This window comes from Fulmarus glacialis, unplaced genomic scaffold, assembly GCF_000690835.1.
Source record: "Fulmarus glacialis isolate BGI_N327 unplaced genomic scaffold, ASM69083v1 scaffold7908, whole genome shotgun sequence".
Lineage (NCBI taxonomy): Eukaryota > Metazoa > Chordata > Aves > Procellariiformes > Procellariidae > Fulmarus > Fulmarus glacialis.
The window spans coordinates 104,998-118,347 of record NW_009226313.1 but is presented as its reverse complement, the minus strand read 5'-3'; the positions used below and the strand labels follow the sequence as shown (position 1 = coordinate 118,347).

The 13,350-nt window shown below is 39.2% G+C and overlaps 1 protein-coding gene across 1 annotated transcript in view; it reads right to left on the bottom strand.

The window, feature by feature from the left end:
* Nucleotides 1–13,350, bottom strand: part of LOC104080389 (neuron navigator 3-like) — a gene marked incomplete at its 3' end in the record, with an annotated part of 113,828 nt that overhangs the window by 19,426 nt on the left and 81,052 nt on the right. The window contains exons 2-3 of the mRNA XM_009582765.1: nt 12,478–12,595; nt 11,743–11,795 (exon numbers count right to left, since the gene is read on the bottom strand). Coding sequence (XP_009581060.1) covers nt 11,743–11,795; nt 12,478–12,595 — 171 coding nt within the window. The remainder of the gene's footprint in view (nt 1–11,742; nt 11,796–12,477; nt 12,596–13,350) is intronic.

Genomic DNA, 13,350 nt, shown 5'->3' with positions numbered 1-13,350 from the left:
TAAAATCACTGGGGGTTCATCAGAACTACATAAGGTACTTCACATGGATGCATGTCCATGTGTGTGTGTACCACACACTGAAACACATGCCCACATTGTTTCTTGAGAGTCTTGCATGTTACTGAATCTGCAGAACTCACCGTTGTCAAGATAGGCAGTGGCAGATTATTTTAGGAAAAAGGATGAGTGAGAGACCTTGGGACTCTGCTTCAATGTTAAGAAATGTTCTTTTGTGAAAAGTCTACCGTTCTGAGGAAATCCAAGGCTTTGCAGATGTGGAACGATAACCTCTCCTAATGAACATACAGCACACAACATTATAAAATAATCTAACCAGAAGTATTGTAAAGGGAGTGGTTAGAAAATCTTTAAATAGAAGTCTGTCCTCAACTATAACCATAACAGAACTGGCATTTTGCCACAGTTCCAAAAGAATCAGACATTTGATAAAAATCTAGAAAGCTGACAAAATCTCAAAATTACCAAAAAGCCTTGTTTGGATATACTGTAAAATAAAACCATTTCAGAGGCATTGTTTATTTTCTTGTAAAACTTAAATATGCATTTTTGCTGTTCAGCTAAACATCACGCATTTTCTTCTCTATTTTTAAATCCAGTAAACATTCTAGACATTCCTAGTATTTATAACATACTCTCCCTATAGAAGATGATAAAAATACACCATCGTGAAGCACACATATTTACTGTAATCCTGCTGCTGCTATCCTGGGAAAAATATATTAATGACTATAACCAACAGGTGCTTTCTAAAATGCATGTCATAGTCAATTTGTGTGTATGTATTTTAACTGCATGTTTGTGTTAAAACTTTTCAGTGCGTTTCTATTAATGGAGGTTTCAAGGCCATTTATTCAACATCTCTTTGTTTAAGCATCTGTATCACAAATACATATTTGATCAATTCCAAAACTTCAGGGAATGTTCACATGATATTTTTGAGGGGAAAAAAAAACCCCAAAAAACCACAGAAAAATGGAGAGGGTAGAAAGCTAACTACAGATGGGGGGAAATGGGGAGACTGTCAACTGCATCTCTTCAAACAATAAATACTTCAGAGTGTATGTCACCCACTAGTCTTCATGCATAAAGTACTCCAGTATTTCATCTCTGCATATCCTCCCAAGACAGTTTAACAGAACAAGTTTCTGATCACATGACATCCCTGACAAATACAGTTGAGGGATGAGGAGAAGAGATGGGTGAGATGGGCATGCCTCAGAGGCATGGAAGTACTGGCATATTCCAGGTGTAGATTAAAGGGAGGGGGATTTCAAGGAATTGCAAGGGGGAAAAAAAAAAAAAGTGTTGAAGAGAAAGAGTCTATTTTAAAGAACAAAAAGATCTTTTTGGGTTCAGCAATCTTGGTCTACAGAAGCAAAATGTGCATAACCCTAATCCTACCCCTAACCAAGCAAACCCATCCCTAACCTAACTTCTCACTAGATTTCACGGAGACTGATATCATCACAGCATAAGTCTTCTTATGACATGATTATTTCATTAACATCTAGATGAGTTATTCTTATGTGATTCCATGAATTAATAGGACAAGGAATTTGTAAGCCTAAACAAAAAGGCTAATAACTGCATGAGATTTATATTTAATGAATAATGTACTTCTTCTAGCCTAGTAAAATAATACCCACGATGTGTTTCTGTGGCATTTTCTTTTATGACTTCAGACAGTCAAATGTGAGTGACTCAGGGGAATATGCATCTCACTGCCTGATGCAAGTGAGTAAGTCTGAGCTGTTCTGTGAAGAGGGATTGTCATAAATCCTGTGGTTCTTTTAATGTTCTCAGATCTTCTCTGGATGTAAAGAGAGCTGCTTGTTTCAGTACAGAATAAAGAGGTCTAACAAAAAGCCAAACCAGAATCAAATCATATCAAATAAGTGATGATTTGGTTCCCTTCTCCTCCCCTTCCTTTCCATGCCTGTAACATCCTTAGGCAGGATGGATGAAGTTTCCCATCCTTTATGCTCTACTAGATCTAGCACTTGCAGCAGTTCTCCCATCCTTTCCTTCCCTCACAACAAAAACATATTTGGTGTCCCACAAAAAGGCAACTGTTACTCTGCTTGTCTGTCCTGCTCTCACCCCATCTATATTTTCTCTTGCCTTTATAGAGTTTTTAGAAATTTTAGAGTTTGTTCACAAAAGCAGTCGGAATTCCTCCTCTGCCAGTTCCATGCTAAACCAATTTGCCTCTCATCTTACTCAAACTGGCTATGTTAGTAACATTAAAAATCTCTTTTCAACAAAACTTGGAACCAGAATTCCAACATCTTCAGCCTTGAATGTCAACCATCTTTAACATTAACATATTTAACCTTACCCTTACAGAAATTCTGTCCTCTTTTCTTTCTTTATTCCCTCCATTCATATTGTCACAATTATTCCGATAACATATCCCCAGATGGACCCTCATTATTCCCTTTAATTTTTTCTTTTGGGGTGCCACACAACTCTATTTTTGATGTTCTCATTTTCATTTTTACTCTACTCTTTATGTCAAGTTAATTTCATCTGCAAACAAAAAATATACTTTAATTTCTGCACTGATGAAGAAGATGTTACTTCCTGTAACTATTCTTCAATTTGCATTATCTCTTTGTATATTTACACTGTAGATATACCTACATGCATTGCTGTTAGCCAGAGAATTTTTAAATTAGGATTACACAGAAAAGCCATTGGCTCCCTATAAGGCATACAAAAGTTTATAAAAAGGATTTGTTGATGTCTAAAACAAAGAGGGAGAGTCCAGTCCTGAAGGTCAGCTTCTAAAATTTTGTCCTGCACCTATCATTTATGATTCAAGACTTTGAAAGAGCTTATTTCACTCTCCGAAATGTTCAGTGCCCTGAGCAAATTAAAAGCAGTTAGGTATAACCCGATGCTTAGTACACCGGTTCAACAGAGTGGCCACTTCCCTGCACATGGAAGAGGATCTCATACAGGTTCCTGCTGTCATTCCCATTATTTCTACGTGGCGACATGAATACACGTGTAGAAGGCTTGATAATCATTTCTCACTACTTTGACCTCCAGGACATGACATATGAATTGTATGCCACAGGATTTCTCAGACCCTTCAGGGCCTTATAAACCTGGACAGTAGAGCTAAATGAAAATGCATCTTAGTAGTTACATTCCTATCATCAACCAAGAAAATACAAGAGACCTCAATGGGCTAGTCAGCTTGAACACTCAGTGAATGCCAAATGAATTGTAAATGCTCTGAAGCCATCTTGTACATTGTACACAGCACAGTGTATCGCGAGTGGCTGGATGTGTCAAACGTGTCCAAGAAATTCTTCCCTGGAACAGCTGAGGACAGTCACTGGGGAAGGGTGTGGGAAGGGGGTTTGTTCTCAAAGGGGAGAACACACTCTGAACCCACCTAGGAAATGAGAGGACTTGTCCAAGAAAACATCTTCAGAAGAATAGCTGAGACATGCTCCTGGCTATGACAGTCTTGGGCGTTTTCCTGGGAATCTCAGTACGGGTATGAGTTGAACATAAAACACCTACTTAATGAGGAATCTCAGAAAGCATAGCTAGTTAAGTAAAAAATTGTACAAGTCCACTTGAAACTACCATCAAAAAATGGGAAATCTGAATATGTATCATGTTGAGGAGTGTAATTTCCTGCATAGGTAAGCATCTGCTTAGATCCTTTCATAATGGAGCTCTATCAGCCTTGCCTGCTTCAGTCCAGAGCTGCCACTGTTGCAAGGTAGGAGAGAATAGATTGTGAAAAGAAATATCTGTCATCAGTGTGGCTCTAATGGGTATTTTACCCACACTCCCCCAAAAAAAGGATTGCATGAGGCTTTACTCCTCTAATGGGTATTTTACCCACACTCCCCCCAAAAAAGCATTGCATGAGGCTTTACTTTGCCAAACCACAAGAGCTAGATTCAGAAATGCAGAATTAACTGGTAAGTAAATCCCTGGGGAGGAGGGATGCCAAAGAACGTATAAGCTGTGCATTACCATGACAAATTCTTCCCAGGGAACGGGGAGCATGATACTTCTGCCACCACTTACAAAGTTCAAGGAAGAGCAGCAATTGTTGGGAGCTGGGTAACATGCAGGGACAGGCTCAGCTACACTGAGAGCAAAATGTCCTCATAAAACTCTCCTCTGGATAACACCCTGACTTGAGGCTGCGTGAAGATACGGACAATATAGGCAGTTACCAAGAGCAACTTGGAGCCCTTTGATCTATTTTGTTGTCCAAACTGCCTTCATCAACGGGAACAGAAATCCAAGTGTAGACTTTTAATTGCGGTAGATCAGGGTCTGCTCCAAGAGGTAACACGTCTACAAGATGAAAGGGTCTTTTACTTTATCCAAGGAAGCCCATAAGGGAAAGTTCCGGTTGTAACACAAACGCAACTGCTCATCTCCAGTGTGGCCAGGTCCTTTATAACACACCTGGCGGAGAGAGAGACTTGCAGAGCAGAAGGGAATTTTAAGATGATACTGGAAATTCCCATGCTAAGTGTACACAAGAAGGCAAAAGATATGGCATTCGGTCTGTATTGCCAGGAAGTTGACAGAATGGAGAAGAAATCATGCTTACCAGCCTTCTCATGGCTGTACACATGCTGTGTACAAAAAGTAAAGGCCCCTATGTGTTGATTTTTATGTTGTACATTGAAAACTTCTCCGGCAAATAAAAATAAGGACAGATATTCCTGATGTGGGCATGCCAAATAGCCAATTATCTGGATTACAATAATCTAGAATACAGGTATAGTGTCACTGGAAGGAGCATCTTGTCTCTTTGTTCCAGATCTGAATACTCTCATTGAAATTAAAATTATCTTTCTGACTAGCTGCCAATGCGAGCAAAACTCTTAATCTTCCTCTGATCCTTCCACACAGTCCTTTACCTAACACACTTCTTCAAGTCTCTTCTCTCCCAAACACCCCCCCACAAGCTACGACTATGTCTTGCAGATTCTTTCTATGTAACACAGCTAAAATAGGAGCTTTCCTATCTATAAACACAGGAAACCTCTCACAGGAGCTCAAATTTTAATTACTACCATTTTTTTTCCTCTGGCTTTACTGAGATCACTTCCCTAGATACCACGCTATGAACCTGTCATCCTTTTCTATAAGTATGTTCATTTTTTTCCCTCTTAAAGACTACTCCATTATCGAATCCCAGATACCCTTTGCCTACCAGAGGATAGGAAAATGAGCTTTTGACTCTGTCCTGCCCCTATTGCGAGAAGCCATTCCTTTTGACTACATTTTTAAACAGAGATTTGTACTAACTAAGCTATTTTCTCAGGCCTTGTCCTATCTCTCATGCAAAATACATCTTCCCCAAAACAGAGTGATCAGCTCATCATCAAGAAAACCCTATGCATATCTGTTAACATCTCACTGCTAAAGGGTCATAGGAGTTCAATATACCTTTTTATTCAGAATTGCAAGCTGTTTCTGCAGCTTCACCATCAGATTTAGATTTCATTATCCTGTGTAACTTTGCAAATTTTGTCATTTTACTGTTAGTGCTTTTTTCCAGATCATTTGTGAATATAATGAATGAGTCACAAGCTCCTTGGCATGAGACTTGAAGAATATGCCCACAAGGTCCTTGGGGGATGCGAATCACAGACTGACTTTTTGCAAACACCGACCAGTTATTCCTTGTTTTATATTCCTAACAAGTTGTTAATGGCATTTATGGGGATCTCCAAGAAACAGCTTATGACTGATCCCTTGCCTGCAGTTCCATCCCATGCTGCAGCTATTTCAACCAACTTAAAAAACTTAATGAAAACCTGATAAGCCCAATGGTACTCTTCCTTTTTAGAGTGAAATACTTTTACTTCTCTTACGCCCAATTACACGGAAGTGCATACACTCCAATTGACACACTTCAGGCTATTCACTTAAATTCTGAAAACTAAGTACACAAGCATGCACCGCGGAAATACAGGAACTAGATTACTGTCTTGTGTTCCATTCATTTAAGCACAGCAAACCTGCACAGCTGACAAAACTAGAGTCTCTTATTCCCTTGTATTCTCACGAAACTCCCATAGCAGCCAGTTGTGAAATCTGTGAAGATCCACTGATGGCCATGGGGTGACAGTCAGAATTTAAACAAAAGGGGGTTGCACAGCTGTCACTGTGGGAAGAAACTGGCCTGAACATGAAAGGAGCTGGGATTAGTTTTCAAAACTCAGATTGAATTTCCAGTTGCAAGGGACCATGTTTCTACACTTAGCCAAATTTCTGTATATATTTCAACGTGTCACGCTTGTGTGGAAGGCTCACCTGGAGCTGCTCCAAAGCACAGAAAGTGTATCTTTAATGCATATAGCTAATCTCACCAACAACTGCACCAGCAAAGCCAGGAGATTCTTACACAGTTCAACACTGTGCAGACAAAAAGAGCACATGTGGACCCACTTGACAGTGAACATAGGGATGATATTTTCAGGCTTCCCAGTCCTCAAAGAGCTCCACATAACCATACCCCACACATTTTCATATAGAACTCTATGGGCCTTAGTAGTACCTACCATATTTACTTTATACAAAATTATCCTGTTTTTCACAAACAATTTTTAGACACAGAATGCTAATGCTGATATTCTCATCCGTGGATATTGACGTTCCTGCATACCGAGGGATGCTACTCAACAGTGTCGGCCCAGCACGTCCCTGTCAGAGGAAATCTGAAGGCAGGTGTCTATACTGAAGGGAAGTCTACATACTGTAGGGCAGATATACTCTGTGGCACACTTAGCAGTTCCAGTTTCCACGTATTCATCAAGTCCACAGGCTGACTCCCTGCTAAGAAGATATTTGCTTGCACCTCATCCCCTTGCAACCTTGGCTTCCTCCAGAGAAAAACCCAAGCGTATGAGCAGAGAGGGAGCCACAGGGGGCTTTTGGGGGACTACATGAACACTACAAAGCACATCTACCCAATAAGTTACAAAGCAATGTCTACCAATATAGACATGGTTGCTTTGTCCTACTTCAGCTTCAGACTTCATACACTTCTTTAACTATGTCATAGAAAGTTCTCTATCACAAAAATGTTCCCTGGTTAAGCAGAAACTCATTCACTCATTCCACCTTCTTCTTGCTAAACTCCACAATTTCTGTTCAGTCTCACAGAATATAGCAAAATTGCTGGCATTCTTGTGGCTCTGTTCTGAAACATTTTCAACTTATTAACTTCTTTTTAAAGGCATTATTAATGAAATCAAGTACAATGTTGTAGAAATGATCTTATTAGTGCTGCACATACACCGATTCCCACTTTTAAAAGATACACTGCTACTCACCCAAAGATGGTGTCAGCTCTGCTAACTGCAGCTTTTTACTAAATGTCCATATCCATTTGGCAATGTGCTACAGCTCCAACACCTTCTCCAGCTCCCTGATTTCCAGGATGTGGTAAGCAAGACCTGTATTTATATTGAACTCAACTCCCTCTGTTGGACTGCAGCATGTCTGTATCCTAAACTATAAAAATTACCTTTGAAGCATACCGTTGGTTATATAAACTGGTAGAAAACTGTGCCAAAGATAAGACTGACAAAATGAAAAATAGTCTTCATTAAATACATGTAACTACATTAGGAGCCTTTTAATAAGGAGGGCTTTTCCAGCCCTTTAATAACTATGGGAAAAACCCTGCTACCAAGAATTAAAGATACTTTTGCACATAAATGCGTACTGCATAGACAGTTCTCATGGGAAGTAGCAAGAGCTAATTCTAAGGAAGAAAAAACAGCTAATAAGACAACATCAATGTCTGAAGGAAAAATCAACTTGAAAAACAATATACTACAAATTTTTGGCAACTTTGAATTTATTTTACTATTTATGTGGCTGAAAACACTATAGACTGCATGAAGAAAGAATAGAAACATTAGTTTTGTAAAATTCTCTGGGGACAATACTGCAAATGTCACCAAAAAAATGATTTTCAGTCCAACTCTTTTTGATTCTCTTGCATTTTCTCTGACAACCCCAGGATGGATTAAATTTGATACTCTGTATGCTTACTGTATGTTTGATATGATCTGTTTAGAGACAAAACACTGGAGATCTTCCAGTACATTTTTAATATATTCAGCAAAAAAAAAAATCTGAATTCTTTCTCTTTGGACCATTAGAGAAAAAATTATAACATATTTTCTACCCAGGACACTATCCTGCTTTTTCTAATGACAGGGGAACTTACAACAGAAATTAAAGAAACAAATGGCTTATAAAGAAGCAGAAAGGAATTAGCTTTTGGTTGTATCAAAAGGTAAACCCTTGAAAGACCATTATCTTCTAAAAGAAAAATGATTCTAGGTTTCCTTAACTGATAGACTTCATGGCATAATTCATACAAGGAAAAGATAGAAATGAATGTGGTATTTTTTTCCACTGAAGGGCTTGAAAGAGGTGATGAAAAAAAGGTTGCAGTGCCATATTCCTCCTTGAATGCATAGCTGTGAAGAAAAAATAGGCAAGGCAAAGAGAAGACTCTATATGACACTGTAGACAGACAATGTATATCATAATACACAGAGTTTTAAATCCTTTATTAAAAACCTTTCATAAGAAATGCCAAGATTTTTTGTTTTACCACAATAGATTTACCCAGCAAACAAGAAAACTTGCCAATTCTCTTGCAAGTTTCATTTATTTAAAGTTTTCGAGATTTGAATATGAAATAATTTATTCCCCAGTACATCTCGGGTTCTCAAATTCTGCTTGCGACATCAAATGTCTGAGCATAATGACAGCCACAAGGATCCTGGTAAAGCTAACTATGCAGAAACTGGATGCTGCTGGGGTTCACAGGTTTAAATTTTTATGAACTTGGACCTGTGGAGCCAGTTCAACTTGTCTGCAAGTACTTTATATATCACTATGAAGATGAACATGGAGTACAAGACATTGCAATAGACCTAACTAAAAGAAAACTAAAAAAGAAGCATTTTATACATATTTAAAATAAACATTAAAAGTTGTTTACAAATTAAGGTAACAGCTGAATTGAGATGCCTTAGAAATCACTTGAAAGATGAAGCCATTGGCAAGAGGAAAACCAAACGGTGAGTGGAACAGAACTTGGGAATATTGGTTGTGATTAATTATGAATTGATATCAATATAATCTACAAGGGATATCAAGTGTTTCCAGGAGCAGACAATACATGTCAGTGCTCTCTAGCTTCTTTTAAACTAATAAGATGTCTTAGAAATCACTTCCTGGGAAGGGTATCAGATGGCAGATGAATACAGAAAACATTTCTCCTTAATTGCAAGTTATGAGAGCAAGGATCATGAAAACATATGTGAAAGAAAAGGGTGGTGGCCTTCTTGAGGTTTATTGAATAAAAATGTTAAAATGAAAGTGGTGAATGAATGGCTATCAATCAAACATGCTATAGGAATACCATGACGTTGCTGGTTTGATGGCTGATGTTCTGACAAATCCTGACAGGACATATTGCTACATACTGGCATATGTCAAACATGTAAACTAGCTTTGTCCACTGTTACATCTTTTTTTCTGCACATTACAAACACCCAAGAGTCCACTGTTACAAGAAGAAGAGAATTGGCCTATCATTAACTGAGCGGGCTAACAAAATTGAGCACTGTCAAGGGAAATTACCTGAAAATGCAATAAGATTGTGCCTTCAGCTAGGCTAGATCAGGGCACAACTCAAAGGAAACAAATGGAGAGCAGAGTCAAAACCTAGAGTCTCTGAGATGCTCTGAGAGGAAAGCTGACCATTTGAACTACTTTAACTACCGTTCATTTTAAATTTCCTAGCTCAGTCGAAGAAATCAGCAGTATAAAATTAGTGTGTCAAAAGGCAGGAAAATAATCTGATCAGACTGTAGAGATAAAGCAATACAGTAAAGAGACCAAATCAAAGAATGAAAAGATATATTCTATTTCTATCAAGTTAAAGTGGCTAAACGTGACGCCTTAGCACTGTGCAAACACTGATGTATCACTATGCACAAGAGTGTTCGAAGCACCTGGTTTGAGACCCAGAGCACCTGAGACATAGTCTTTGGCCTGGCTGAGCTGAGAGGTGTGCTTACGGGAGGAGGATGACGGACACAAAGAGATTCCCACAGGTACTGCTGTGGCACAGCCATGCATTGACCATGTTTCCCACATAACTGCAGCGGAGCTGGAGATGAAATCCAGAATCCCTATGACACATAAAGTTTTACCTGTCAACAGGGAACATACACAGATGTTGTCACTTTGGAGATGCAAACATTGCTAGGGTGAATAATTTTCTCTGCAGCTCGGCTTTGTCTCATGGAAATGAAGCTCTATAGACATCAGAGTGGTGGGTCCCTAAGCAGTCCTAGATGGTCACTAACCAGTTACATAACCTTGGGAAAGCATATCACTTTTCTGTGCTTTTGTCTCTTCTTGTTTGTCTTGTCTGTCTGGAATGTCAGGTTTTAATGTGATTGAAGTAGAGAGTGATTATCTCTCAATCTGTGTGTGTAATATTAGAGTTCCACGCTGGAGTTCCCAACGTTCTCAGCCAGGGCCACTAGGTGCTGCTGTAATATGAGTAATTAAAATAATAACTATTATTAAGGAAATTACATATATTCTTACTATGGACTGTTTCAAAAAGTCTGAAAGCCAGAGAAAAAACTTACTCTAAACCTGCACATTTTTTGAAAAGCAAGAACTGAAAGACACGATTATTCACTTCATTAGTACCCAAAATTTTTCCTTTTATCTTTTGCAGCTTTGCAGGAAAAAGCTGCAAATACCTTCCCCCTTTAAAAAATGCACTGAATGAATGCAATTTTTTTTCTATTTTTAAGCCCAGCTTCAGCAGTTTGCTATTACGCAAGCTCATCCAAATCATTACACTCCAAAATCCTTGCCAACTACACAATTGTGCACCTTACTCGTATACTATTTGGATGTGAATAGAAAGGCAAAGTCCTCAGCATGAGGGAGCATTACTGGAACTGCAAATGATTCAGTAAATGCATGGTGATGTTATTGAGGCTCAGATTTTGTACCTGTCAGTTCCACAGCCTTCTAAGGAGGCTTTATCTCATTAAATGTAGTTGACTAGCCATAAACACAGTAAAAGATTAATAAGACTCCATATGAATCATAGTCACAAAATGTTTCTTGACTGAGAGTATTAAAATGTCTTTAAGCAGCTGCCAGCTACAGCTCAGAGAGCTATATGACTAAAGTGCTATTTCTGAAAGTCTTGGAGTCAGTGCACCTAACTGGACTTTACAGTGGACAATCCAAAAGGCTATTTATATTCAAAAATAATTTGGCAAGTCTTGTTCATCAAACCAGTTTTCCAGACACAAAGACTCCACTTAAAAATTTGTTCTTGGGTTTACTGCCCTTAAAAATGAAGTTAAATGAAATTATCTGGATCATCAGAAGAACAGGTCTGCTAAGGCAGTTCTGGATTAATTAGAAGTGATGAAGTTTTGCTGCTGGGTTACTTCAAGACCCAAAGGTAGCGAGCACAGAAATGAAGTGACAGACACTAAACACATGTGGAAAAAAAAGTACCAGGAACACTCTATGAGAATTAGGACTTTATGGTAAATGTGGGACAGAATATTCACAGTTTAAATAAATCATTATTAAAAAGCATTTTAGGAAAGTGCAGAGGTGCCAACACAGTCTAAAAATATATTTTATTCTTACCATTTGAGACTGGCTCCGGGGACAGCCATTGATATCTTCAACCTTTTCATTTGCTAAACAAAAACAGTGAGGAGAAAAGCAGAAGTAAACAATGAGATAAAACTTTCCTTTCCACTCCCTGGCCAAAAAAAGACCTAAAAAAACCAAACCAAAACAAAACAGAAGAAGAGCAGAAAAGACACAGCAATAAAGTGCACAGGGTTTTGTTGACACAGAGCTCCTTTCTAAGTAAAGCTCAGTCGTACAGTAACAACACTCTTGTTAGCAGCAGTTGCTTCCACATGCCAAATCATGCAAAGGGGGAAGTGCGAAGGAGGTCGCTGCTAATTCTTCAGCCCCTGCAAAATAACTGCTGACATGAAATCTTCCACAATTGTCTTTGCAGGGTCAGGATACAGTTTCAAGGCATCCCAGAAAGTATGAGCCACTCCAACTAACAAAATGCACACATGGGAGACATATGGTTTAATGGAGCATTCATTTCTGACAATTCAAAGTGTGTAAGATACAGTTCTGGCCATTTAAAGTATGGTTAAACAGCCACTTCCAAACATGCTCACATAAACATATTTTTTAATTAAGACAAGGATGAACCACACAAATATCAGAGACATATGGACCCAGTCAAATTGTATTATTCAGGGTTCATCTTATTTTTAAATACATTCAACTTGAATTATATATTCCCCCATGCAAGGAGTCAGCTCGCAGTGCTTCTCTCAGCCCTGGTCTTACCGATGATCTGGATGATTTCTGCTAGCAGAACTCCATCTGCAATGTCCTGTTGCAAATCCTTGATCAACCGCTTGTGGCCAGATTTTGCTAGGTAGTGGTTAGCCCAGTCAGTGTAAATCTGCAGAGCAGAGGGGGAGGGCAAGGGGGAGAGGGGGAAGAGAGAAAAGAAGACAATAAAAATTCTTAAAACAAATGTTGGCTTGCACACCAGAACTATTCTGGATCACATTCCCATTTAAGAAGTCAGCACCAAAGGAAACAATTTTAACGTTGTGTTTTTTGCTGGGTTTTTTTTTTGTTGTTTTTTTTTTTTTAAATGGCCATGCCCCTCCCCCTGCCATTCTCTGTTTTATTTTAACTTCAAATGATTCAGGCTGTTTCATGAGGGTTCAAACTTGCTGTGACCAAGCAAAATTCCCCTTATGACTGTAAAGGAAACTCCTGTCGTAAATCAGTCACATATACCGCAATTCCACCTCCCACCGTGTTTCTACCTCTACACACACCCCACTACTAACTTTCACGCTCTAGGGCTGCCTAAGAGAAAGTGATAGCAGAGACGTGCACTTGTGTTTTGGTAAGAGTTCATCGGGTTGTCGCTGGTGATCCCGCGCCTGGCGATGCCTCTGCGATGCTTTCTGCAGTAATCACCATGTCCCACCGCACAGGGTTCCACCTCCCACCGTGTTTCTACCTCTACACACACCCCACTACTAACTTTCACGCTCTAGGGCTGCCTAAGAGAAAGTGATAGCAGAGACGTGCACTTGTGTTTTGGTAAGAGTTCATCGGGTTGTCGCTGGTGATCCCGCGCCTGGCGATGCCTCTGCGATGCTTTCTGCAGTAATCACCATGTCCCACCGCACAGGGACG